General features: G+C 40.4%; 2 protein-coding genes across 3 annotated transcripts in view; one reads left to right on the top strand and one right to left on the bottom strand.

Moving 5' to 3' along the window:
* Positions 1-836: 836 nt before the first annotated feature.
* MROH8 (maestro heat like repeat family member 8) lies at positions 837-27,755 on the bottom strand. Its single transcript, XM_064475983.1, has 12 exons — positions 27,541-27,755; positions 24,965-25,086; positions 22,815-22,960; positions 16,239-16,318; positions 15,328-15,472; positions 13,039-13,143; positions 9,242-9,377; positions 7,531-7,646; positions 6,363-6,515; positions 4,251-4,411; positions 3,105-3,240; positions 837-1,043 (listed from the first exon to the last, which is right to left on the bottom strand). Exons 1-12 carry the CDS (start codon positions 27,753-27,755, stop codon positions 837-839), a joined length of 1,722 nt encoding a protein of 573 aa, XP_064332053.1.
* The window catches only part of RPN2 (ribophorin II), a 50,702-nt gene continuing 50,390 nt past the window's right edge, over positions 27,574-27,885 (top strand). The window contains exon 1 of one of the 2 annotated variants that reach the window (XM_031433848.2): positions 27,574-27,885. In XM_031433848.2, coding sequence (XP_031289708.2) covers positions 27,873-27,885 — 13 coding nt within the window. In that variant the 5' untranslated portion in view covers positions 27,574-27,872. The other variant, XM_031433847.2, reaches the window with a different exon arrangement.

Here is a 27,885-nt window from a genome sequence, read left to right as displayed (position 1 = left end):
TCCTTTATACAAATTCTAAGCAGAAAGAACTCTAACTAGATTTTGTTTCCCTGGAGTATGGAAAGAAATCTCTGATAAAACAAATGATATAGGATGCTAAACTGATGCTCCCTGCAAAAAAGGGGGAAAAAAAAGAGCTTTATTTAGATACAATTTGTACCCCATAAAATGTACCCCCACTGCTTTGTAAAACTACTTATTGAACTAGTATTCTGGACATAACATCAGAGAGTCTTAAAGCTAGAAGGGTTCTTGGACAACACCTAGCCTGATCTCATTTACAGATAAGGAAATTGAGGAACAGAACAACACAAGGATTTGCCCAAGGTACATAGCTATTTAAGTGAATGAGAATTAGAACTCAGATCTCCTGTCTCTTAGTCAGGTGTTCTTAAATGTTCTGCATTAGAGCACTTCGTCTAAAAGAAAGCCACGTGCCACAGCAACACTAAGAAATTTCTATGGAGATCCTAGTGGGGAACTAAAAACACCTCTCCAAGGAGTGAAGCAGAAATGAGAAACTGTTGACTGTGAATCAGTATGGTTAGGGAGGTGGGTTTAAGGCTGTTTTGCTGGTCTCTGTCTCTGATTTATAAAGAAAGGGCTGGCACGCTATCTCACATTATTTTGCAGAGCATCTGGACCCAGAGAGCCAAGTTGACCTTGGTACCAATAAAACCAAAGACAGCCAATGAGAGCCCAGAATGACTCCTGGGCTCTTCGTCTTAATGTCTCATGAGGGTAACAGACTGAAGCTCTCCCACAGCTGGGGCCACATCTTGGCTCTCCTTGCAGCTGCCACAGTGCCCCAGTGCTAAGAGTTAAGGTCAACGAAATCACAATGGGCAGTACCACAAAGGGGTGACCTCTGAAGACATTTCCTGGTCTGTGTACAGGCCACTTGGGATGGCGACATCAGACATGGTGAGGCCGATGCTGTGGTGAATCTGGATGAGCAGTGTCATGAGAAGCTGCGGAAAGAGTCGGAATGTAGCTTCTCGAAGCCTGTTTCCCACAAACACCTCATAAAGGGCATCTGTCGCCTGTGGAAGAAAAGGAGCAGAACAGCTGCTGGCCCTAATCCTTACTTTCACTTCACTTCTGCTTGTGCCAGAACATGCCTTCTGGTTCTCCCACAGGCAGAACAGGAGTGGTAATCTGCGCAGGGACACGAAAGTGAGGGAGGATAGGGACAGGAGTGAAGTGGTCACTGAAGATTACCAGAGAGGCGTCCTGAAATCCAGAAGTAAACTATAAGGAAACTATTATTAACATGTTTGACCACACACAAATTTAAAGCCAGGGTGACATTTATCATAAACAAAGGTGGATGACAAATAATCTGAAAAAGTATTTGCATCAATGTGGTATTCTTAATATATAAAATGCCCTTACATATCAGGGAAGAAAAATGAAAAGCTCGCTACTCAAAGTGTGGGCCATACACCAGCATCCCTGGCATCGCTGAAAGATGGTTAGAAATGGAGAACAGCAAGCCCCAACCCAGACCTTCTGCATCAGAATCTGTATTCCAATTAGATCCCTAGATGATCATGGCTTGTGTGCATATTAAAATTGAAAAGCACTGGGGTATGAGACATAAGCTGACAAGTCACAAAAGAAGAAAAAACATAAATGACCAATTAAAAACCATATGCAAATGTTGAACTTCATCAATGATGAAATTATAATTAAAACACTGTTCCTTTTTCACCTATCAGCTAGGCACCAATGCTCAGTGTGGTGAGGGAGTAGGTAAATGGGCGTGCTCAGACACCACTGCAGAAGGGCCGTGTTCTAGACAGCCAGCTGGGAACATCATCAAAAGTTTAAATAAGCCCAGAAATTCCCCTTCAATGGACTTTATCCTAAGAAAATAATTCAGTATGTATAACAAAATTTACGTATGCATGATTAAGTTTGCTACAGCACTGTTTTAATGGCAGAAGTTTGAAGATGGTCAAAATGTTCACTAACAGAAAACAATGAAATAAATAGTTCGGTATCAAGTATTACCTATTTTTAAAAGGTAATTAAAAATTAACTACAACGCAGCCATGAAGAGGAGAACAAAGAGCCCTGTATATTGATATGGAAAGTAGTTCATATATTGTTAAATGAAAACCAGCATGTCATCAAACGCTATGTAGTATGAGCCTATTAATACATAATATAATTTTATAGACTTATGTGATTAAGTGTATACTTTTACCTGCCCTAACTCCTAAAAATGCACTAAAATGACATTACAGGGATTTTTAAAAAGGCATAAACCCACAAGAACAGAGAGAATAACAGAGGAGACAATAGCAGACTAGAGACATCAAAATAAGTTTGAAAGCTAAAAAAAAAAGTATGATAATAATTTAGGCCAGAGAAAGCTGAATCATAAACTGGTAGGGAAGAAAATAAAAAGTAAACATGGATGAGGGGAGGCTGTGCATATAGGGGGCAAGGAATATATAGGAACTCTCTGTACTTCCTGCTCAGTTTTGCTGTGAGCCTAAAACTGCTCTAAAAAATAAAGTTTATTTAAAAGGAAAAATATGGGGGAAAAAAGTATAAACACAAAAAGTTTATATATTGTGAACACTTCTAGAAAATTGATTTCAAGGAGACGGTGTAGCCATAAGCAAAGAATGGTTTTTAGACTTTTAGAGGATTGTTTAAAAATATATCCAAAGAATATATAGTGGAGACTATACGTGATCTGTAAAACCTAAAATATTTACTTACCATCTGGTCCTTTACAGGATAAGTTTGACAACCTCTGCTCAAGCAAGACCTTTGGTTTCTATCTTATACTCTTCTGTATTATTTGAAATTCTTTTCACAAGTTTGTATTACTCTTAACTATGATGATACACATTTTTTAAAAGATGAGGGAAGGAATGTTTAAAACAAATTAAACCATACTGATTCCTTCACTCATCCCAGCCCCCTCCACGTCAATCCCTTGGTGGAGACATTATAGATTTATAAAAGATGACAGAAGCAAACTTTGAGAGGAACCAAAGGAACAGTAGCCAGGGAGGGTACTGGGCCAGTCATCCCGGGAGGGGAGCATGCGGGCTGAGGGTGGAGGGCAGAGCTCAGTGGCTTACAGCAACAGCCACGTAGGCCATCTTCTCCTGGGTGGGCACGTTATGGCATTTCTGCAGCTTCCTTAGGAGCCTCCACAGGATCCAGGTTGTGCTGGGCAGCTCCACCTCCAGAGTTCTCCACAACTCGGCCAGATGCCTGGAAATCCCAGAGTGAGAGGGTTCAGGAGAATGGCTTATCCTAGAGCTTACCCCGACCACAAGCTTCCTAGAGTTTGTCTGGAACCCAGTCTATAAGAGGTTTTCCTCTCTGATGCTCAGCTGCTCAGTTCTTCAGGATATCAAGACTTACTATCTGATTTCATAACAGTAACTCCCATGTATATACTTATACTTTCTTTTCATGTATATATCTTTCGGCTAAATCTTTCTTAAGTGTTTTGTAGACATAACGACATTCCCCCTAAATCTCTATCTCCTAAATTATTTTATCTCCTAAAAATAAGGATATTCTTCTATATAACTATGTGGTCATTTCACACCTAAGAAAACTACATTAATTTAATAATCTAGTATAGAGTCTCTATTTAAATCTTCTTAAAATTTTCTTTTATAGCTTTTGTTTTTCTTTCTGGATCCAATCAAGGTCGCATGTTGCATTTGGTTATGTCTCTTTAGTGTCTTTTTATTTAGAACAGTACCCTCAGCACAATTTTTACTTTCATGACATTAACTTTTTTTTAAGCTGGTATGAAGTACTTTATTTTCTAAAGCCAACAAACCAAAAATCAAAACAAGATGTCAAAACAATCTCTAAACCGATCATTGAATTTGAGAGGCAGCATGTTATGCATAGTGGGAACAGTCAGAAAGATCCACACATTTAATTACCTAGTTGACATTTCCACTTGAGTATCTCACTGGCATGTTAAATTCAGCATGTTCAAAACTGAACTCATGGTTACAATCAATAGAATAACTTTTTTGAAGAGCTCAGTCCAACTATTCTGTACAAATGTTCTTCATTCTGGACTTGCTGGATTGTTTCTTTATTCTATGCATTATATTCTGATTTATATTGCAGGCATTTGTCTATATCTTACCTCTTCTATAAGAACATTAGACTTTTGAGGGCAACCACGTTCTACAATACTCAGAGCTGTGTCACACACCCCAATTTATTTCAGAGGCTGTACCAGATTCTGTTACCTGTCATATGGAACTGGATGACACAGAAGGTGGCTGATCACTGTGTCTGTGTACTTGGGCCTGGAAATAAACAAACTCACAGTATTTACGATTTGTCGGCGGACTCTAGGCTGGCTGATTACGGATAGCTGGGCACAGATAACCCCCATAATTTCTGGCACCTGAAGAGGAAAAAGAAATCACTAAGACCCCAATCCTGTCAGCAGTGGTAGTTACTGAGAATATTGTGGCTATTTCTATACGGTCCTGGGGGCAACTTTTAAAGCATAATGTTTATTATTTTTAAAAAGTTTATTATTGAAACTACTTAAAATATACATATATGAATGGATATGCATATAAGAGGATTTGGAAGAACATATATACAAAGATATTAATGTGCCTTTGAGTGATGGGATATTTATTTTTTGCTTATCTATGTTTTCTAATTTTTCCTCAAAGATTATGTATTGGTTTATAATAAGATGGATTAATGAAAGTGTTGCAAGGAAGTTGTGTTTTTACCACTCTGACTCTGAGGATGGAAAAGGAGTCATACCCGCCTTCCTCCTGGAGACGCTTATCATGTTCGGGTAAAGAGAGCAGCAGCCACTGGGCTTTGGTCCATTTCTCTGCTTAGACTGCTCTTCCCACTCACAGACTCACGGCTGCGGCTCTCTGTGGCAATGTCAGCTTCTCAGAGAGGCAGTCCTTAACAGCCTCAGATAAAATGGCCATCATTATCGCCAGTTACCATAAATTGATTTGAGGATGGGCAAGTGATGCAGTTCTGGCCAATAAAATATGGGGGGAAATCTACTCAGGGCTTATAGGAAAGATTTCTCTCTGTGATTAAAGGAAGACAACTTCTCCCTTCTTTGCTGGATCGTATTGTCTTATCTGCTCATAAAGTCTGAAAATGTGGTGACTATATTATGACTATATGAACAAGCCAAGTTGGAAAGATGGAAAAGCCCCTGGTTCTTCGATAACACTGTCAAGTCACTGAACCAACCAATCCTAGAAAACATACTCTACTTCCAGACTTCTTATTATATGAGATGATAAAACCTTTGTTTAAGCTTCTTACAGTTGATTGTTTTTTTACAGCCAAAAACACTCAAATGATACAAGTGCCCATTTCACCATCTTTCAAAATAGTACTGTTCTTTTTGCATCTTTGCTATTTTAACAGATTAGAAAATGGGTTTTCATCATTAAAAGATTACTTTTTATTTTTATCCAAGTGCAACACACACACAATTTAAAAAGTCCAGTGGTATTTCAAGGCTCTCTCTTGCCTATTCCTTAGGTCCACTCTCCAGTGATAACTACTTTTATTCCTTTTACCTCTTCCAGTATGTCCTTTCATATTTCTAGATAGTATAACTATATTGTTAGTTCTCCATGTATCAATTTTAGATATTTAAATAAATTCTCTTGATTTTTCTATGATATTTATTCATAATATGCTAACATGACATACCAGTTTCAAAAGTTTAACTAGAAAAATTCAATCACTTAAAATTTGAAAGCAGAAGTTACTGACAAATAAACATATTTTAGGAAAAAACAAGCAATCAGCAAACTTAATGAAAAATCAGCTAGAAAAGGGATTATCTTCAAAGAAATTAACAGCTGACTTTTCAATAATCATTAGGGTTTAAATCCAGTGTTCTATAAGAAAATATCTACTAATCTAAAATTCTGTACCTACCCTTTAAAAATAAAATTCTCTTGATTTTAAGTTTATTAAGTTGGCCTCCTTCTAGGATCACTGATGGCTTGATTTTTTTAAAAATTTGATACCTCTAACTAACCTGAATGAGGATCTAAATTGTTGGAGTCACCATTCTCATATGTATTAGTTATATTCTCCCAGAAAAACTACACTCTTTTGGAAAATATGGACCATGTCTTAGATTCTTTTAAATTGCCCTCTGTAGTTGCACACACAGTGGTTGTTTATACACACTCGTTGAATGGATGAATGTTCAACATTGACCAAATGGACTAAGGAGGGACCCTGGTCCCCTTCAGCAGTTGTTCTCTGCTGGACAGGAGCCGCAGAAGAGAGCTCATCAGTGGCAGGAGGGGAGGGATCTTTCCAATATTCCAAACCTGGCTCTTTACCTTCTCAAACCGGGACTCTGCACTCTTCACCAACGTTATCAGCAACTCTCCCGCTGACTGCTGGGTGCAGGGATGTTTCAGGTTTTTCAGGCCATCTAGTGTAGTCATTACAAACTGGCAGAGCTCATTTGAATTGAGGAAAACTTCGAAGACCTGAGACGATTTTGGGAAAGTAAACTTTGAAGATATATAATATGACAGAAAGAGCCCTGAACAAGGAATAGATTCTAGGTTAATGATCAGAGAAGCATACAAAGAGGTATAAAGCTGTTTACCTCAATAGTGAAAAACTGGAAGCAACCCAATGTCCCCTGCTAGGGTCTGTGCATGGCCTTTTACAGCTCTGACTTTTAGAAAGAAGCTTGATTACTGAGATCCTCAGAAAGAGTCACATTTTTATACGGATAGGAATTAAGGAAAAGCCCTAATGCTATATAGCTGACAGGGATGCAGGCACAGCTAAAATACCTTGTCTGGAGATCATACAGTAAAAAGATGTGTTATTTTGCTTTTCATTGCATTTAATGGTGTATAAGGTCCTTCACACAATTATGATATGTATAATCTACTGGGCACTTACTTTGTGACAGGCCCTAAGCAACGGTGTTTCTATATAGCATCTCATTTAACTCTTATAATAACTGCATTATCCCAGTTTTTATAGATCCTCATCATACAGATGAGAAAACTGATGTTCAGAAAATTTAAATTACCTCATACTTTTGATCCTATAGTAAGATCTATAAGGTTTTTTTTTTTTTCCATTTCCCCTAACATAGTGCCTGGTACCTAGTAGGTGCTAAAATATTTTGTTGAATATTGAATAAATACATTAATTAAAAAGCATACAGCTTGTTGGGTCAATCATATCCTCTTGTAGGTCCTTTTTGGGACAAAAGTTTACATTTGCAAGAGGCTGGGTAGGGTTAGGACAAGGAGTGTAAGAGTCATGACCACAGCGCCTCGTCTCCAGACTACGGAGTGTTTAGAGAGCAAATTCTCTGGGAAATCTTGTATGTTTAGTTTTATAAGCAATTAGCTAAACTTTTCCTGAAGTGGTTTTACCATTTCACATTCTCATGGACAAATGTATGAGACTTCTGGTTGCTTCCCATCCTCTCCAACATTTCAAGCTGTCTGTCTTTATAATTTTAGCCATTCCGATTACCTGTGCAATTTTGAAGGGACAACTGTAGAACTGTTGAATACTGTAGAGTTCTAGGAGTTCTCGACATTTTTTCATTGCTTCTTTCAAGCTTCGATTTTTCTTGTCGTGAGTGATATCTGAGAAGGAAACGTGAAATATTAATACTTTCTGGCTTCTTTCTTCTTGATTTTGCAAGTCTGGTTGATCTCCAGGTTGAAGTGAATCCCAAGATCTCACACTTCTCTATTTCACTTGAATAAAAATGCCTGGGGCAAGGAGTGTGTGCTAGGCCAATTTGTTTCCCCTCTGTTGTAGGGCAATACAGAGCTTTTATAAAGAGCTGAAGGAAAAAGAAAAGAGCTTTTTGTAAGAGTAGAGCTTTTAAGTGACTTGGGAGTACAACCAAAGCAAGCTAAACCACTCATTACTCCATTGGTGGGGACTTTTGAGGGGTCTCCTTATGAAGCTTAGGTCCCCACAAAAAACTGCACAAGTTTGTACTGAGTTTGATAATTCTGCTATAAGAACTCTTAATGTGTCTGGTTTGGCTGATTACTGAGTCTGCCAAGACTCCCTCACAGTACCTTGTTTTTCTCATGTCTTATTGTGATTCATGTTCGTTGGAAATTTATCTATGGGAAGTCTTTGAGCCCTTGGTTGAGGATACTGTCTCTCTAACCATAAGGGACCTTATGGATCAAGGGAAGGGACCTTGTTTGTCTTGTTCACCAGTGCATCTCTCGAACAAGAAGTACTTCATAAAATATTTGTTGAATGAACAATCAGCTGTATTTCTGTGGCTATATGTCTGGTAGCCAATGCTTATACTCACAGCTGCCCAGAGGTGAGGCTGCTGCTTTGGGAAGCACAGAGCTTTCTTATCGCCCATATGAGCAAGCCCAGGCAGGGCAACTACTTGGTGGGAACAGAGCAGACAGACTCAAACCCTCCGGGGAAGCTGGCTTAGATACTGTCTGAAGTTCCTTCTGATTGCAGGACGTAGTGGGGAGGCGGGGGCAGGAGCCGTCAATGATTGATTCCTTGACCACAGTGGCCCCCGCTCTGTTTTTCAAATACCCCAAGCTCATACCTGCTGAGTGCCCTGGCTCATGCTATTCCTTCAGCCTAATATGCTCGTCTGACACTCCACCTGGCCAATGTTCTTTATTTTTCAGGTGATCTTCAGAGTGGACTCTTCTGAATCCCATAACTAGATTTGATTCTTACTCATGGCCTCTGTAATTTCCCTTCATAGCAGTTATCTTTGCATACTGTAACAGTTATTTGTTGATTCTTTGACTGTCTGACTCCCCCACTAGACTATGTGGTACTTCAGGATTGGATCTCTTATTTTCTGTTTACTGTTAGATCCTGAGTAAGTACTCTGTAAACATTTATGGGACAAATAAATAAACGAAGGCCCAAATGCTGGCAAGAACTTCCTCCACTTTCAACCACACTAATCACTCCAGCTTGTCCACAGGGACAAGTGTTTACTACTCCAACTCCATGGCCATGCAGGTAGCTGACACTAATGAGTCTGATCCAGTGTTATGATTCTAATCAGTAAGTCAGTGTTGTCCTGTCTCTGCCTATGGACTATGTATCTTTCTCTTTATGAACTACTGTAAAGATCTTTCTAGAATGTGGGGAGTGAGTGCATAAGGAGGCTGGTGCTCGTGTTGTTTTGGAGAATTAATTCAGGGTCTTGCTGCCACCAGCAGCGCCTTACATTTCATCCTTAGGGTAATATGCAGTAGGTAGTGTGTGCCCTCTGCAGCCTCCTCGGCCACCTCCTCCAGCGGGTCCCCACACAGTAGTGCCATCAGAGCCACTAGATGTCCAAGTCTTTCGAATTGCAGTGGAAGCTAGTTAGGAAGCAAAAGAAAGATGCCATTAGAACACAGGTGCATTTGGTGCCTTAGATTTAAGTTGTTGAGAAGTAATTCCACTTCCATCCCCTACTCAAGATAAGTGCAGGGGTCACATCCAGCTCCTGGATCTCTTCAGGTTAACATTTAACATGTGTAGATCTAATATATCCAGCGGATGGTATTAAACAGGGCAAATTTTAACTTAAGTAGGCAATCTGAAAAATGAAAAAGCTTTGTATATAAAGATGTTCACTCTAACACTGTTTTTAGAGACCACATATTGAAAATAATTGCCCAACAGTAAAGATAACTCTGAATATAACCATTAGGAATCAAGTATCCTAGGAATTCATAATAAGGTAGGAAAATGTGCTAGTCTGCTAAGTGAAAAAGCTGGACTCAAAGTTGAGGTACACCACTTAATACAATTAAAAAAAATGTATTTATTGATATTTTGCCCTATTATGGGAAAAAAGTAAGGTAGTTGGTAAAAACTGTATCAGAAAAGGAAGCATAATTTAAAATAAACAGTGAAGAAAATGGGACATATTAAAAAATGAAGGCAGAAAAGAATAATGAAATTAAGAATTTTAATTCTGTTAGCATGCAGAATGCATAATCATCATTTGCTCAAAGTAGGTCACAAAACTAGGCTCTGAACTTCCTCAGGGCTAATGCAGAGGTGCACACATACGATTCACAATACCCGTAAGATAAGAAGCAAACAGTTGTGCAAAGGAAGCACAGCCATACCTAGGACTGAGGCAGAAAGAATTTCTTCTGTGGCTCTTCAGAAAAATATACTGAGATACTATGAACAATAGCTTCTACAACCTATTTACAGTAAACGCAGCAACACATACACAAAGCTGTGTAACATCTTTCATTCTCTGATAATAATGTTCATTCCTTCAGTCAATCAACAAACACTGAGTACCAATGCTGAGCCCAAAACTGGTTATGACTGTGGCCCTTATATAAGGCACTATGACTGGCACTGGGAACATAAGCAGTGAACAAAAGCTAACATTCCTGTTCATGGAGGGGACATTCTCATTGGAGAAACATAAAATAAAAAAATAAAGAAGTAATATTTTTTATATATTAAATGGTGATAAATGTTATGATGAAGAAAAATGCAGGGGACAAGGATAGGGAATGCTACTTTAGAACAGTCAGGCTGTAAGGAGGGACTGAGTGAAAAGCACTCTGGCAGAGAGAATAGCACATGAACAAAGAAGGGATTGTGTCTGGTGCTTCTGAGGAAAAGGAGGCTTGGTTGGCTGGAGCAAAGTAATTAAGAGTGAAAAAAAATAGGAGGCATATGAGGATGGGGCAAGATGACATAGCAATCTATAAAACATTGTAAGGATTTTGGATTCTATTCTGTGTGAGATGGGAAGCCACTGGAGGGTTAGCCATTGGAAGGTTTTGAGCAGAGAAGGGACATGAGCTGATTGACATTTATTCAATAAATATTAAATTGAGCATCTACTGAGTAGCATATTCTGTGCTAGGTAGGCATTGGGGATGCTGTGGTGAATAAGACAAAGAATCACTGATGAAATTTACATTCTATCAGAGGGAAATAGGCAATAAATCAACAAAGAAATAATCAAACAAGATAACCTCTGATCTTAAGAGGCTCCTGGAAGGAAAGAGTTGAGAGAGAGAGCAAGAGTAGATCTATTTGTAAGCAGAGGCCTTTCTGAGGTGGAACATTTGAACTGAGTGCTAAAGAATGAGGGGGAATTAGCTATGTGAAAGGTCGGGGAAGGTCATTTCAAGCAGGGGAAGTACTAAGTACAAAGGCCATGAGGCAAGAGGAGCTTTATATGGCAAAGAAGATAAGAGAGGTCAGTGTGGCTGCAATAAGTCAGGATGTGCAGGGAGGCAGGAGGAGCTAGATCACCTAAGAGCAGATGGAAATCAGTGGGTCAAGAGTGGCTGGGTTTTAAGAAAATACCTTGGCTGCATGTAGAGAACAAACTAGAAGGAACTGAGTGGAAGATTCCACCCCAACACATTCACGCAGAAAAAAGTATGCAGGAGGAATAAAAAAAAAATGTTAATGGGGCTATCTCTGGATGACAAGGAGATAGTTTTTCTTCCTTCTACTTAAAATTTTTAACAAAAATTTTTCTTTAATGAGCATATTTATATTCATAATATTAAAAAACTCAAACTTTATTAAGACAAAAAAGGCTACTGGAGAATTATGTTCCTAGTCTGACCACTAAGTAGTTCTTTAATGTTCTCTTTTTTTGTATTTATTTATTTATTTTAAATCTATTTTTATATACAGTGGCTAACATTTGTAAATCTCAAACTCCCCAGTTTTTTAATGTTCTTTTTAAACTCGTTATCTTTTAAGACTTATCTGAGAATATGAAAAAAGTAAGGGACAATAGGAATATACATTTGTCAAAACTATACAGTTAAACTGGGTGGATTTCATTGTATAAATTATAATTCAAGAAAGTTGATTTAAGAAAAACTATGGAAGTTCCTCAGAAAAATCCAGGAGACTGAACCACCCAGAATTCTGCGCACAGCCTTGCAGGTGTTCACAGACTCCAGTGGCACCTACGTTTTCCCTAGGAAGGAAATGCTAAGGAAGATCTGCAGGGCCTCGAGAGAGATTATGGATAGAAAGGAGTCACCTGAAACTCTTGCATCTTCAAGCTGTTGCCAAAATTAGAGGTTGAGGAAGAATGATGCATTGTGGTTAACGACAGGGTCGTCAGTGACGACGGAATAGTAAGGTCGTCACTGACACCCGGAAGTTACCTGCTTTCACTGACTGAAGAAAGAAAAAAGCAGCATAGTTTGAGGGACTGAACTCCAATGAGGACACAGAAAGTTTGGATATATTTTCAAATTGAGAAATAAGAGAGTTAGCAGAGTGCTGTCCTTTTTAAGCATGACTGTTAAAAACAGCTGTATCAAGGACAAATTCTCTGAGGGATTCCAGCATAAAAACCTAGCGTCCCCACCCAGCGACTTCTCTTCCAATTCCTGGGCCTTACTTAACCAGATTGGAGAAATGACGAATGAACAGGAGAAGCGCCAGTGCCTAGAAGATCTACTCAGGGAAGAAGACAGAACTGCAGATGAAAAAAGGAACAGAGCAGGAAGGAGGATCTCATCTGCGGGAATGCTGTTTAGGAGTTACAGGAGAGGGCTCAGAACAACTGAGAAGTGAGAGAAAGAGCAAAATGGGATTTGAGAAGAGGTACCATAGAACCGTTTCCTTTGAGATGCTGAGAGATATTTAAATTGATTTACATACTTACATTTGCCAGCCGGACTTTATTACTTCAAATATAACACTGCACAGAAATTAGACCCACTGCACTGTGGGTCCTTAGATATTTTCAGGTCACATTTATTTACTCATTCATTGAAAAACATTTACTGTATTGTTATGTTCCAGTTCTTGTGCTAAGCAATGGGGATACAAAATTAATAAACACGGTACCTGGCCTCAAAGCTGCTCAAATTTTAAGAGAGGAGCAGACATACGAATAACACTAAATGCCATCATGTGAGCATCAAGGACTCCCATCAAATTTGGGGAGTCGTAAACGGGAGGGGAAACAGGTTGTAAAAGGACCGCTCTGGATCCTTCATCTTCAGCTGAAGGGCTGCTTACCTTCAGGCTGAGATTTCTTGATAAGCACTTCAGAACTTGAGCCATGCTGGCTGCGGCCCGTTCCCGCTCGTGGTCTTTGAGTGACTGTAACCAGGGCTCCATGTACTGTGAAAAATAAAGGGAGCCTGAATGGTTTATTAAGGAAGATCTGGGATAACACTTAGGTTGTTTGGAAGAAAATGTGGAGGGAGATGTCCACATGTCACTACTATGTCTGAAAATGTTTTTGTAAATGATAAACCAGTTTTGGTTGGAAATGAAGGTAGTGGGATGACAAACAAGGCACAGAGATCTAGGGGACTAGGTGGCCAGGCTTCTACAGGGGCTTATGTTCTAGATTAGTTTTTCCTTTATCCTACTTTCTTCAATTATTTATTCTATTCATCTGCATGTTTTTAGACTTCTGAAATCTGCTTTGGAAAGAAAGAAAACTAATGATGTGCTAGTAAAGAACTCTGAGGATGGGAAGCTGCATCTGCCTGGGACAGTCACGGAAGGATTCATGGAGAAAGTAATATCTATGGGCAGGAACTTCGTCAAGAAGGTGGCATCTCAGACAGAAGAACAGCTTGAATTAAGCTGACAAGGCAGGAAAGTACCAGGCACAACCAGATAAAGGAGAGAAGCCCAATGTGGCTGGAGTATTGACGTATAAATAGAAGAGGAATGAAAAATAATGTTAAGGTTGGTTGTGGCTAAGATAAATGTCCATCTGTATTTAGGTGCAAATCATTAATAACAGTTTAAAGGGTTATCCGTTTCTGGGATCTCTGCAACTTAAAAAGGGGTAAGAGAGCAAGATACTTGAACTGCAGTAAATGCACTTCAATGAATAAACCCCCACTGACGGAATGGCATATACTCGAATGGGTACAGGGGCGAGCAGGTGGTTATTAATGACCTTTGAATCTCGCCTGGTAGGCAGCTGTCTATTCACTCACTCATGAGGCTGATTCTGTTCTCTTGGTCACTGATTGAAACCCTTCTATGGTAGTAAGCACTAGTAATTTAAGGAATAATTATAGCTACCACTTAAACCATTTATTGAAAGCCGTTTATTCAATAGTCACAGTAATTCTTATCTCCATTTAAAGGTGAAAAGACTGAGAGATTAAATTACTTGCTGAATGTATAACCAATGAATGGCAGGGAGTCAGAATTTGAACCCAAGTCTGACTCAAAACTGAGAGCTGATACTCTTAACTGCTGTCTCCTACAACTTAACCCTTCCGTATTTTCTGCTCCACTTTCACAGTAAATAGGAACCATTTCCCTAATAGGACATAGCAACCATGGTTCTCTCCTGATATCCTGTTTATATCTTTCCTGATATACCTTAAAAATGGTGTCAAGATTTTCCAAATGTGGGTCTTTTATCACCAAACTCTGAAGCATCTCAGAGAATGCTTGGAACGTCTGCCTATAGAGAGACTGAAAAGACACAGGATTAGTGAGAAATGCCCCATGTGGAGTTCCCCAACACTGCACACCTTTAAGGCTTTCCTTGTTATCTCAGACCTTACTCAGAGGTGGAGGACCTTTGAATGAAGTACTAGCAGGCAGTGTGTGACCTGAGGTGAGACAATAAGTCATTTCAAATGGACATCTCAGCCTTACTGGGAGCACAGTTAACTGATTCTAACCACAGCTGAGAAATTACTTTTGAGTCATCAAAATTCTTTTAAAGTTTGACTTGTGAGTCTTTCTGTCAGCTTGCCAAATCAGTTCACCAGCTGCACCAGGAAATCAAGGCCTTTGTACTTCCTCTCCTGTCTGCCCGAAAGCTTCTTTTCCAGAGATATTCATACTCTCTCTTGTCAACCGTCACCTTATCAGGAAGGCTTTCTCTGGCCCCCTTATGTTAAAAAAAGCCCCTGTACCTGCCAACCACAGTACTATGTATCCTCCTCTTTCTCTGTTTTATTTTTTTTCATAGCACTTATTGCCACCTAATAGTATATGTATTTTTCAGTGGTTTGTATCTCTGCACTAAGACGTAAGCTCCTGGGATGAGCGTGTGCACTGCTGTGTTTCTGCTGCCTATCATGATAACCCTAAAGGTCTGCTAAGCACATGAACACTCCCACCTTATTTTAAAGCCAAAAGCGGGAAAAGAAAGAAGACAAAATAAAGTGGAATAAGAAAAGCATTTAATTTAACGACCAATTTTATTCACCAGAGTTGGCTTAAATGGTTTTTGGCTCATTCCAAAAACTCAAGTGCACCTTCAAAAGGCCAAGATCAGCTGACCCTGTGGATGGCAAGTTACTAAAGCAAAGTGTGAGTTACCTCTGAGTTGTAGGATCCAAAAGGCATCACTTCCTGCATCTGGGTAAGAGTCGTTACAGAGGGTAGAGTGATTATACTTCTGGTGATAAGACTGAACAGGTCAGCTCGATCATCAGAGCCAAGCAGCAAATGGACATCTTGGTAGCTAAGAAAAGACAGTTTGGGAACAGCCAGCTGGGAGGAGTTTGATTTGATGTTGATAAGCAGGAATCCAAGTAACCCAAAAGGGAAGGACACACTGACTGGTGTATCACTCTGATGGAAGAGATAAATGGTACGTTTGTCAGGCTGTCTACACAAACCTCACAAAAGGTTAGAGGAAGAGTTTCAGGCTCAGAGCTTCCATTCTTCTCCCCTCTCCCTCTCCATCCACAAGACATCACCACCACTGGAGTGACATCCTTCTTACTTTCCTACCGTTCAACCTCAGAGGGAAGCCTGCTACAGTTTAATATAGTAAACCATGATTTTCCAAAGTGTGTTCTGCTGAATGCTTGTTAGTTTGGGGAATGGTGGGCTGAACCAAGTTTAAAATCCTTTTAACTGCAGGACTTCTTGAGATCTTTAATGAGTTAATGTGCAGTACAAATCTCCAAGAGACGTAAACAGCAGGCGGCCCTTCCAAATGTCTCAGGCCATGGAACTCTACTGTCATGAAGCATATATGGGAATAATTTTCCACTGAATATACTCTGGACAAAACTGAACTCCAAAGAGGTTTCAGTAGGTCTTTGAGATACAGATGGTAGCACACATGAAATCAAAGTTCTTACATAAAAACATGGATTTGGCTTCCCCTTCCTATCTAAATAGTTTTCGGAGGTTAAAAATATGAAACCACATCTGTTGGCTCTGGTACTGGCCCTGAATCAGGAACCTGGATGCACGTGTAGGGGGCATGTGGGTGTCACCTGAAGTCAGCGACAGTGACGAAGACCTCTTGGCGCACAGGGCTGAAGAGAGAATGCAGCGGCTCCTCCTCCACCAGTATCTGCAGTGAGAGGGGAAGAACTTTACAGAGCGTTGAGAGTGTGCTAAACCATTAGGCCAGATGATGAGAGACGTGGATGGCCTGCAAGAACAATGGCAGGCCCTTTGACAGCTCTGCTCCTGGGCTCCACAGGACTGGTACCAGGACCCTGGACACTCTAAGAGTTCAGTCTCTGAGGCCTGGCTCTACCTCTAACTAGCTGCTTGAGCTGATACATGTCATGTAACTTCCCTGTAACTCAGTTTCCTCATCTGCAAAACGAGATAACAGTACTACTTACCTTTAGGGGTTGGTTGAGAGTACTAAATGAGCTAATTCATATTACCGAGTCGACCTCAGTAACTGTTAGATAGTGTCTGTTATTCATTATTCTTATTACTAGTGATTATTTCCAGTTTAGGCATCCTAACACCTCTTTCTCCTAAACCAGTCATCTCTTCCATACTGCCTCAGATTATTCTAAGTTACTTATCCTAGAAAAGGACTAACTTTCCAAATTCCACACTGGCTTTGCGTTGCTGAATAAACCTGCAGAGTGACAGGATAAAACAGAGGCTTTGGAACTAGAGATACCTGGGTGTGAGCAGTGGCTCTGCCTTTCATTCGGTGTGAGCCTGTGTGTAGTATTTAACTTCCCTGTGCTTGAGTTTCCTTATCCATATGGAGGAGATGGGCTGTATCTCAGGGAGTTGATGTGAAGAGCAAATGTAAATGGTTATGGTGGCAGCCTTAGAGGACTGTCTACCCAGCCTCTCTGGAAACTTCCCTCGGCCATCGGGAGTGGGCATCTCACAGCTCTGTTTCCGCTAAGTCATTCTGTCCCACTAAGCACAACTCATCTGTCCAGGAGTACACACTGCGGTCAACCAGCCTCTCCTTCTTAGGAACCTGGAACCGAGACAAGGAGCCTCAATCTCAGTTTGGCTGGTCTATTAAAAGGAGAAAATTTTAAATTTGGGAGCACTGCCCTATGGACAGGGTAACTGAGAGAGCAAATTTCGGTGAGAGAGTGCTAGAAGGGAGAGAGGAGGGGGAGCAGGGGAGAGAAATGGAAAAGCGTATCAAGGAGCGAGGATAAGAGATGGAGAGAAAGTTCTCACTGAGCGTGCGAGAATGCTCTTCTGGGTTTCACTCTCTTCCTGGAGCAGGCTGCTCTTCCTGTCACAGGATTCCGGGGAACACTCAGTTATCCTAGGAACAAATCTCCCCTTTTATGTTTCAGCTGCTTCTAGGAGATTTCGCTTACCTGCCACCAAAAAGACCTCACTCCGAGCTTAGGATAGTGCCTGGGGGCAGCGCTCAACAAACATTACTGGGTTCTCTTTCGTGCCCCTTTCTAAGCTTTCTTTTTCTTCTCATTTTTCCAACTCTGGTTGGATCTTACAGGTGGCCTGCTTGTTCTTCTTCCTTATTTCTTCATGGACCTTACTTAGTTTTATGACTTTATAGTCTGGAAGGGACAAAGCATAAGACTCTGCCTCCAGCCTGACAGAACTGTCTGTCCTCCGAATTCCTTCAGCATTTATTCTCCAGACCACTGAGGAGTCTTCCTGAAACATCATTCTCATCCATTTCTTGCATCACAGCTCAAGTAATACAGTTACTCTTCGACGCTGAGTACACCCTTTAACTATTTACCAAACAACAACACAACAGCAGGGATTTGTTGAGGACCACAGTGCAGAATTAGGGTGGGGCCCCAAGCAGGCAGAGGAGAAGTAGGAGGCACTAAGGACAAGTCTGACGACGTTAAATTTCTATTACAGCATATCTTGGTGCCTGTGTCTGCTGCTGGGCAACAGCAGTTTCTAAAAACCATATTCTTGGTCATTCTGCCATATTTCAGGAAGCAGAACCCTGGCCTTGCATCACCAGCTAGTAACTTACTATCCAAAGTCTCTACCCACTAGTCCTTTCTCTCAACCCTATCCATCGCATCTGCTGAGGCTTGCATCAGGAAATCTATCTGAATTAATTTCACCCAAATCTTGTCATTACTTTACTTTATATCCCAGTTCTTCTCTTTTCTATTAAAGTTCTCATCATATTTTTTTGCATCTTTTTTGATTTTGAGGTAACACATAATAAACTGTACATATCTAAAGTGTATAGTTTGATTATGTTTGACATATGTATACAGGCATGAAACCATAAGCACAATCAAGACACTGTACTTAAGGATTACTCCCAGGAGTTTTCTTATGCTACTTTGTAAATTCTCCCTCCTGCCCCTCCCCACTCTACTCTTACCTCCAGGAAAACACTGATGTGATGTCACTATATAAGCCTGCCTTTTCTAGAATTCTATATAAATCGAATCACAGAGCATATCTTCTTTTTATTTGGCCTCGTTCACTAAGCATAATTATTTGGAGATTCATCCAAGTTGCAGAGTGTATCAATAGTTCATTCCTTTTATTCCTGAGTAGTATTGCATTTAGTGGATATACTAAAACTTGTTTGTTCACTCATCTGTTGATGGACCTTTGGGTTGTTTTCAGTGCTTAGTTATTAGAAACAGAGCTACTATGAACATTTGTGTACAAGTCCTTGTGTGGACATATGCTTCATTTTACCTAGGAATGGAATTGCTGACCTGGATTTCTCCTCAGCAGAACTGTCTCTCCTCTTGGTTGTTGGGAGCAGCACTTTAAGCCCCTACACATGGGCTTGCAGGAATTTTATAGATTTGAACAATGAAGCACTGATCCATGCAATTTTCTCAGGGACGCGAGCTACCTTTCATTCTTCTAGGCTGAACCTCTTGCCAGTCCAAACTTTGGTTGACATCTGACAGTGGGTACTTTACTACTGACTGGACAGATCCAGATGCAGAGCATAGGGAAATTCAGTGTGTTTTTGCTGTTTGAGACTTGCATTTGTGCATCTTCTGAGCTGGCTGGTTGAACCATGTGGCAGTTCACTGCTGCCAGTTCTTGTGGAAGTAGGATTCTGGAACCATGCCATTTTGGCTGGGTCCTGTGGTTGTGTAGAACCCTCTTTCTATAGAGTGGAGCCAAGGAGAGAGCTGCACTCATTCTGAAATGTGCATTATATCATTCTGTTCTTCTTGATGTATTATTTGGAATCATTCTCAACCTACTTATGAGGTGCACTCACTTCCAAACTAATTGTAAGCTCCTGGAGGGCAAGGAATAACACTTCTAGAAAATTTGTATCCTTTTCAAAGCACCATAGTGTTCTAGATACAGAAGATCTTTGATATAGTTCATTGCTTAACAAACTTGTTAGCTGGTTAGCCTTCAATTCTGACAACTAATCATCAATCTAATCAGCTTTATAGATCTGTGGTTTGAAAACGAACTGCTCATTTTTCTGAAGTGTACAAGAAATCCTAGATTCAGAATTTGAGAGCTTTAGAGAAACTGAAGGGAACATTTCTCAGATGAGAAAACTAAAGCATCAGGAAGTTAACTGCGTGCTTAAATGCATCACCTCCTGTGAAAAGCCTTTCTGGATCCTTTGACATGGAGAAGTAGTAACTTTCGGCTAGAAAGAGGCAGAACTGGCACTAGGACCTAGGCATTTGATTATAGAGTCTGCCTCAAAGCTGCTGCTTGCAGCACTGTCTTTTCTGAGAAATTTAAATGCTGTTCCTCTCCTTTCTACTCTTCTTGTAGTTGGTCTTCAAGGGTGATTATATTTGTAGATTACCCAGTCTATTTCTGCTCCATGTAGAGATTCTGATACAGAAAAGGTTAAGGGAACCGATAACATAGGTGAAGTCAGTAAAAATTTTGTTAGCCAAGTCACTGAATTTATACGGTCCTGATAATTTGTGATAAGGTCACAATACTTACATTTAGCTTACGCACAATGTCTGCTATGTGGTTGCGAATGAATGACTCTGTGGTTTCATCATAAGGTAAAGTTCGGCTGAGAGAAGACAAAGATCTTAGGAATTTCAGCTTCTCAAGTTCACTCTGAGTTTGTGGAAAGATGATAAAAACACAAGTATACATTATAATCTCATTTGATAATAGTAAAGCTCTTTTGAAAAGTTTCCTGGAATGTCTTAAACATCTGACATCTCATTCAGTCCAATATTAGTTTTTTATTATAAGGAATGAGTAAGTTATAGAGGAATAAAGTTCCTTGTCCACTGGTCCTGCCTCGGTCTGGGACCTCACTTTCCCTCTCAGCTAGATTTTACTAAGCGCTCCGTGGTGGTTCTCCCCTCCTTTAGTCTTTCCTTCCACCTACCCACCCTGTGTACTGCTGTCTGATTAAGCTTCCTAAAGGTGTCCTGTGATGCTGTTACTTCTAGCTCTCCCGATGTCATTAAAGATTCATTATTTTGAGTCTTTAAGGTTTCCTATCAAAATGCAAGTTCTGATTTGAAGAATAAAATCTTTTTTGTATTACTCTCTTTTTCTGATTATAAAAGCAATATCTATTTATCATAGAACCTGAAAAAATACAGTATAAAGAAGAAAATAAAAGACACCAATAACTCTACAATCTTGAGAAAAAATTTTCCAGTCTTTTCTCCGTTGCGTGTAGATGGTGTAAACTGGTATAAGCTCTCTGGACAGCAAGTAGCAATATAGAGCAAGAAGCTGACTTCACAGCCTGGTTCTCTCTCACCTGGATTAGTGTAACAGGCCAACACTGGGTTGCTCTGCTCCAGCTTTGCCCCCTCCCAATCTATTCCCCCAGCTATCACCAGATTCATCTTTATAAAATGCAAACTTGATCAGGTAACTCCCCTGCTGAGACTCTCTCAATAGCACCTGTGGAGGTCAGGGCCCTTTCCAATGTGACCCCAGCTAACCTCTTCAAATTCGCCTCTTGTTTTGCCCTGTAGCATTCTGAGCTTCAGCCCAGTTAAGCTTCATGCTGCCCTTTCTTATTTCTGGGCCTTTCCGCCTTTTGAATTCTCTACACTTTTTGTTTACCGACTGAAATCTATATATGCTTTAAGGCTTGGAGCACGTATTTTCTCCTGACGCTGGGTCAGGGACACTTCTACGTGTATCCATAAACCACATGTGTATGTTGCTAACATGGCATTTGTGACACTCTGACAAAATTACCTTCTTATTCATCTATTTCCCTGACTGGCTGTGGGTTCAGGTCAAGGCAGGGAATGGAATTTTTTTTTCCAGTTCACTGCAGCAACCCAAGCCCTTTAATTACAAAAAAAAATCCTTCATAAAGTCTTGCTGACATGAAGTGTAAAGAATAGTCCAAGCCAAAAGTAAAGACCAACATTTTGGCTTTAAGTGTTTTTGTTTTTTTAAATTATTGGTATTATACATAGAGAAAATGTAAAGCTTGTTGAATTTTCACAAATCAAAAACATCCATATATATATATTCAAAGGAAATGACATCTGAGTCTCAAAGAGGTATCTGCACTCCCATGTTCACTGCAGCATTATTCACAGCCAAAACATGGAAACAGTCCAAGTGTCTGTTGACAAATGACAGACACCTTCAACACTGTGATTTAGACAGACCAGGCTTCTGTAAGTTCTTCAGACATGCTCTGCCGCTCCTTTCTGCCACAGGGTTGTTAAACATTTCATTTCCTATCTCTGGCACACTCCCTCCAATTCTAACTTTTAGTTTCTCCTACTCATTCCTTAGATTTGAGCTCAAGGGTACTTCCTCAGAAATCTCTTCCCTTACCCCCAGGTTAAGACAAACTCTTGTTACGTGCTCTCCTAGAATGACGGACGTTTCACCTAAACAATGGAACACTGCATTAAGTAGGACAACACAGAGCTATAGTTATTGACCTAGAAAAATTTTTTCTCTCCCATCATCTCTGATGTGTATTTTTCCGTAATCACATGCATTTTGTATGCACAGAAAAAAAGTGAAAATATATATACCAAAATGTTAATGGTAGTTATCTTAGGAGAGTGAGATTAAGGAAGATTAACTTTTAACTTTTATCATCATTTTGTTTTTATAGGAATTTTATAAGTTTTACAAATATAAATATAACTTACAAGAACACATAAATATACTTATTATAAACATAAAAATAAACATAAAAGTATTGTGGACACAGACTGTCTCCTGCCATTTCTGTAAACAAAGGATGTTGTGGCCATCAAGCCATCAGCCACTGCAGCCACCCCACACCTTCTCATACACAGGAAAGCACTAAAATCATGAACTTGAGATGTCTGTTTTTGTGATTAGCAGTAATCTTTTGATGTTCCACTATATATCTTTTTTTGTTTTTCAGAAAAACTCCTTTTTCTCCTGGCTCCTCCCTTACCTCTTTGGGACAGCCCCCTAGAGCAATCCGAGAGGCTGCCATCCCAGGCTATGGGTCTCAGTAAGGCCACCGAAAAAAACCATAATTCTCAACTTTTAGGTTGTGTTTTTTTTTCAGTCAACAGTATAAATATAAACAAATTTTGTAACCTATAGTATCAATTATTCATATAATAAAAATTTAAAATATTTATTAGAATGGAAGAATAAGTTAGGTAACTTGTAAGATTGCTTGTGCATACCTTTAGTTCACCATTTAAAAACTCCTGGATGGACTGGATCAGACTCTCAACAATGGCCTGGCCAAGGGGGCCCTGGTGGGTCACGCATTGGAAGGTGTCTGTGAGGGATTCCTGAGGGAGTCCAGGGATGTCTAAGATGTCCGAGTCTAACACAGGAAGAAAGACACTGGATGACGTCTCTGTACCACAAGGTTTAGTGGGGAGAACAGCTGGACATCAGGATACACAGGTCCTGCTCGCTCCTTTACTATTTGCTCTGTGACCTTGGGCAAGTCCCGTCCCCTCCTGAGGCTCAGTTTTTTTCAATGACAAATTCAGTGTTCTCTAAGGGCCTCCAAAGCTACAAAAACCTTTAAGACTGAGCTGTAGTAGGCTGTTAAAGAGTGTGGACCTTGTATCTCGGTTTGAGACTCATTTGAATCTTGGCTCTGCTGTTTATTAGTTATATGACCTTGATCATAGTTTGTCTCTTGGAACCTTAGATTCCTTATCTATAAAACAGGATTACTGTGAGGATCAAGTGGGATAATACATACAAAAGACTTATCCCAGTACATGGCCCACAGTAAGCACTTAAATGATAAATACTATTATTCAAATTCAACACACTATGACCCTGTGGTGACAAGAGCTGAAAATTTATCAGCCCCTATTGCTGATCTCCTCCCACTGGACCAGGCTGCGGAGTAAGCACCTGAGCTATCTCTGTCCTGACCTGGGGTATACTCTGGTTAAGGGCCCAGGCTCCAGCGTCTGCCTAGCCTCAGATCCTTGTTCTGCCTGTTTGGAGCAGACCTTACTTTCTCTGGGCCTACTTCTACGTTTCCAAAATGGGAATGACGACAGAACCTACCTCATTTGGCTGATACGGCGCCAGCTTCAATGAAGTGTTGGCAAATGTTATTCCTTTGCTTACTGAGTGACAGTGATCATGGTGGCCTCATCTTCCTTTTCACGGAGCTTTACATCCTTGCCTCCTCCGTTTTCTAATTCCAAACCCCTTATTCCTATTGGGCAAGTAGTCTTCCCAGTTCTCCCTAACACAACTGTCGTCTCAGGGTTTCTATCACTCTATTTTTGTACTCTTCTCGGTTTCCTGAATAGTCTCTCCTGGAGATTCTTCCCCTTTCCTGCCACATTCCTGTCATCCACTAGAAGCTGTGTTCTTGTTCACCTCTGAGCTTTGCACAGGCTTCCCTTCTGCCTGCATGTTTCTCCTTCTCCCCTACCCACCCTTACCTCTCTTTGCCTAGCTAACTCCTACTCATCCAACAGGGCTCCGCTCCAGGAGGCCCTTCCTGAATCCCCTCTTTGCCCATTTTGGCTAAGTATCCTCCTAACCCCTAATCACATACATTATACTGAGTTCCAATCACTTGCTTATAAGTACGTTGTATCTGTTCTGCAGCTAGATCGGTGCTTAGAACTCCAATAAATATTTGTTGAATGCACAAGTGAATAAATGTAGTTCCTCAAACATACCAGTCTTTGTGGTCCCATGTACATGCTGTTCCACCTACCTGGAATGTTCTTCCCTCTACTTTTTACCCGAGTTGCTCTTTCAGGTCCTTGAGGCCTCTTTTAGCTTTAAACAGCATCATCTCAGACATGTGTTCTCTGAAAACCCTGGTTTAAAGCAGGTTCCCATCACCCTTATCTTTTGTCTCAGCCCCTGTTCAATTTTTTCATAGTGTTTGCTGCAACCTGTAATTTACTTATTGTCTGTTTACTTTTTTTGGTCCTTTTCAGCACTATAATGTAAATTCTGTGAGGACAAGGACCATGTTGGTCTTGTTCATTGTATGCCCAGCAGCTGGTACTCAGTGTTTTTGTAGAATAAACGAAAGACAGTTATTCTGTAGTACAATCCAGCTTCCACTCACACCTACCTTTCCCTTCTCAGAATCCTTCCAGGACTTAGACTGTGCAAGTCTTCAGTATTATCTGTCTCAGGACCAAGTTTAGTTTCCAAAATGTCTAGGATAATGTGTCTTATCCCCTTTTGCCAATCGTATTCAGAGGTCTTAAAGTCAGGGACCAAATTTGTTGTCAAAGTCTAGTCAAGGGCTAGTCATCCTGTAACTTAATGTGAACAGAGAGTCCCTTTTCCTTGCTCCCTCCTCTCCCTTCTACTCCTTTCCCCTTTTCACCTGTAAGTTCAAGGCTACTTGAGCCTTTTTTAATATCCTCTAAGTTGTTCATCTGCAAATCCACACTTCCTGAATCAGTGTCAGAAGCACAAGGGATCACTATTTCTTCCCGACTACAGATCCTAGGAATGAGAGGGGATGAGAACAATTAGTTTTTCAGGACTGCTTCTGTCTCATCATTCAAGTGAAAGCTTAAATGTCACCTTCTTAGACAGGCATTTATTGATCACCAATCTAGGTTAAGTAGCTTCTCTGCCCCACCCCTCAGTCTCACATTTTTTTTTTTTTCAGAGTATTTAACCATTACCTACAGTTATCAAGTTCACTTGTGTTTGTTTACTGACTCTTCCATCACTATAAGCTCCGGAAGGGAAGAAACCTTTGTCTACATGGTCACAGTTGTGTCCCCAGTACCTATCATATTGTCAGCCTCCTGGGGACTGAATGGATATGCAAGAGATACTATGCTGCTGTTAAAGAAACAGGTAGAACACCACCTCCACCTCCCCAACCCCCTTTACCCTTTCCTACTTTTTTCTCTTTTCTATAGCACACAACATCTTCAAATATATCATTCACTTCTCTGTGACATTGTTTATCACCTCTTTCCGCCTGCTAAAATGTAAGCTCCATGAGGGCAAGGATCTTTGGCTGCTTTGTTCATGAATGTATTCTAAGAGACTAGGATAGTGCCTGACACATGGTAATACTCAATAAAAACTGATAGAGTGAATGACTGAATAGATCTATATTTGCTGAATATTTAGCACATACGAGTGAATGAAAAAGCAAGCTGCCAGCCTGTTTTCCAAAGAGTTTATAGCACTTTGTGTTTCCATCAGCAGTATTTGAGTTTCAGGTGCTCCACATACCTGTGAACATTTGGTATTATCTTTTTTATCTTAACCATGCCAGTCAACGTGTAGCAATATTTCACCGTGGTTTAATTTGCAGTGGTGTTGATCATCTTTTCATGTGCTTATTTGCTATCTGTATATCTCTGATGAAGTGTCTACTCTAATCTTTTGCCCGTGTTTTTCATCGGGTTGCTTGCAAGGTATGCTGGTAAATGTTTAAAGCAGACTTTCTAACTGTAGTTCTTAAGTTCAATATTTTCATTTTCACTAATGAGTAAGTGTATTTGAAACTTTAGAAGTGACCTCTTTTCTGAATTGGATAATAGTTTTCAAACATGGGAAGACTATTTCCTCAAGTTTTTGTGCTATTTACAACATAAAATCTATAGGTGTGACATACTTTTAAGTTTAATTTCTATTAACATTTTCTCCAACATTTAAGTTCAGACAATAACAAAGCAGTAAGACAAGCCCTGGTTTGTAGCATTTGTTGATTCTATGGTGTAAATATTCCCATTGCAGCCACAATCAAGCTGCCAATGTTATTCTGGGAAGAGATGTATGGTAGCTCACCATGATACAATGTTTCCACCATTCAGACACAATACATACAAGCTACCACAAAAGCAAAGACCATGTTAAATTAGGAAATGATGAATTTCATTTTCAGTATACTTTATTTCATTGGAAGTCTGTATAATTTAATTTTTCTAAATAGTTGTATTTAACAACCAATTTGCAAAATTCCTGATATGAGACTGACGTGCTGCCCACTGTGTTAAGAAGGCGTTGCAAAATTCCTAATAAATTTAACAACTGACCTTTGCATGCCAGTATGAGGTTTCAGTACATCGTTGGTTGTCTTATTACTGAGTTGGAAGAGTTCGTTATATATTCTAGATCAGTACTGTCCAATAGAACTTTCTGTGATAGTGAAATGTTCTGATTCTGTGCGGTCCAATATGACCTCCACCAGCCACATGTGGCTATTAAATACTTCAAATGTGGTTAGTACAACCAAGGAACTGACTTTTAAATTTTGATTAATTTAAATTCAAATTTAAACATACACATATAACTAGTATACCATAGCCAACAGCACAGTACCAGACACAGAAAGAACTGACTGTCCTATTTGGGATAATAATATCTGGGACACTAATAATGATCATAAGAGTTACCACATTGTGAATACTTCATATGTTCATAATAGTTAAAAAAGCACAGATTATGGAATCAGACTGCTCAGGTTCAAATCTTTTAGTTTCCTTCTCTCTAAAATGGGAATACTAACATACATACCTCACAGATTAGTGATGAGGAGTAAATGAAATAGCGCACTTGGGGCGCTGAGAACACTGTCGGGCTATTCTGTAAACGCTCAATAATTGCAGTTAGCTATCACTGAGTTCTTAGAAGAATCACTTCCCTTTTTGAGCCTGTTACTTCAAGTATGCAAAATTAGGCTAATATGCTCCTCACACAAATGCTTTGCGAATCCGATAAAACGTCACTCATACGTCAGTTACCAAACAACCTTTAGAGGAAATTGCCATAATTTTCTAATGAAAAGAGAAAAACCAAAACCCCAAACCAAAAACCCTGGAAAGTTGCTCGCCACGGGACCCTTCCCATTTCTTTAAACTCAGCCGGGTTGCAGAGAGACGATTGAGTGACAGTGCAGTGAGCCAATCAGAGGAGGCCCCGTCTCGGGCCCACCCAGAGCCCTCGCCCAACCGCGCGCCGGCAGCTCCCCGAATGGGACCGTTGCGAGGCGGTCTGTTCCAAGTAGACCAGGACGCGGGGGGGAAGAAGCGGGCCTGTACGCGAGGACCGCGGCGCCCTGGGCGCGCGAGGACTGGAATTCCGGCCGCGCTGCTGGGAGCGGTCCGGCCCAGCTGGACGGCAGGGACTGACCTGTGCCTAGAGCCCATCACAGCACGCGGAGTCTGCCGCGAGTCCCTGGCGTCCCCTCCGGCGCGCTCTTGGAGCCACTTTCCCGAGCGGAAATCCGCCTGCTGCTCGGGCCCTGGTGGGACTTGCTCGGAGGAATGGCGCCGCCGG

Source organism: Camelus dromedarius, chromosome 18 (assembly GCF_036321535.1).
Source record: "Camelus dromedarius isolate mCamDro1 chromosome 18, mCamDro1.pat, whole genome shotgun sequence".
Taxonomy (NCBI): domain Eukaryota; kingdom Metazoa; phylum Chordata; class Mammalia; order Artiodactyla; family Camelidae; genus Camelus; species Camelus dromedarius.
Note: the sequence above shows the minus strand (reverse complement) of the source record. Positions and strands in the feature narration are given on the sequence as shown.

Excerpts from the sequence above, each read along its gene's own strand:
- MROH8 (XM_064475983.1), bottom strand. The coding sequence starts at position 27,755 with ATGGGCTCTAGGCACAGGTCAGTCCCTGCCGTCCAGCTGGGCCGGACC. Across the intron at positions 15,473-16,238 it reads GTCACTGTCGCTGACTTCAG|CTACCAAGATGTCCATTTGC; the intron begins GTGACACCCACA and ends GTCTTTTCTTAG. Across the intron at positions 7,647-9,241 it reads TATTACCCTAAGGATGAAAT|ATATCACTCACGACAAGAAA; the intron begins GTAAGGCGCTGC and ends TTTCCTTCTCAG.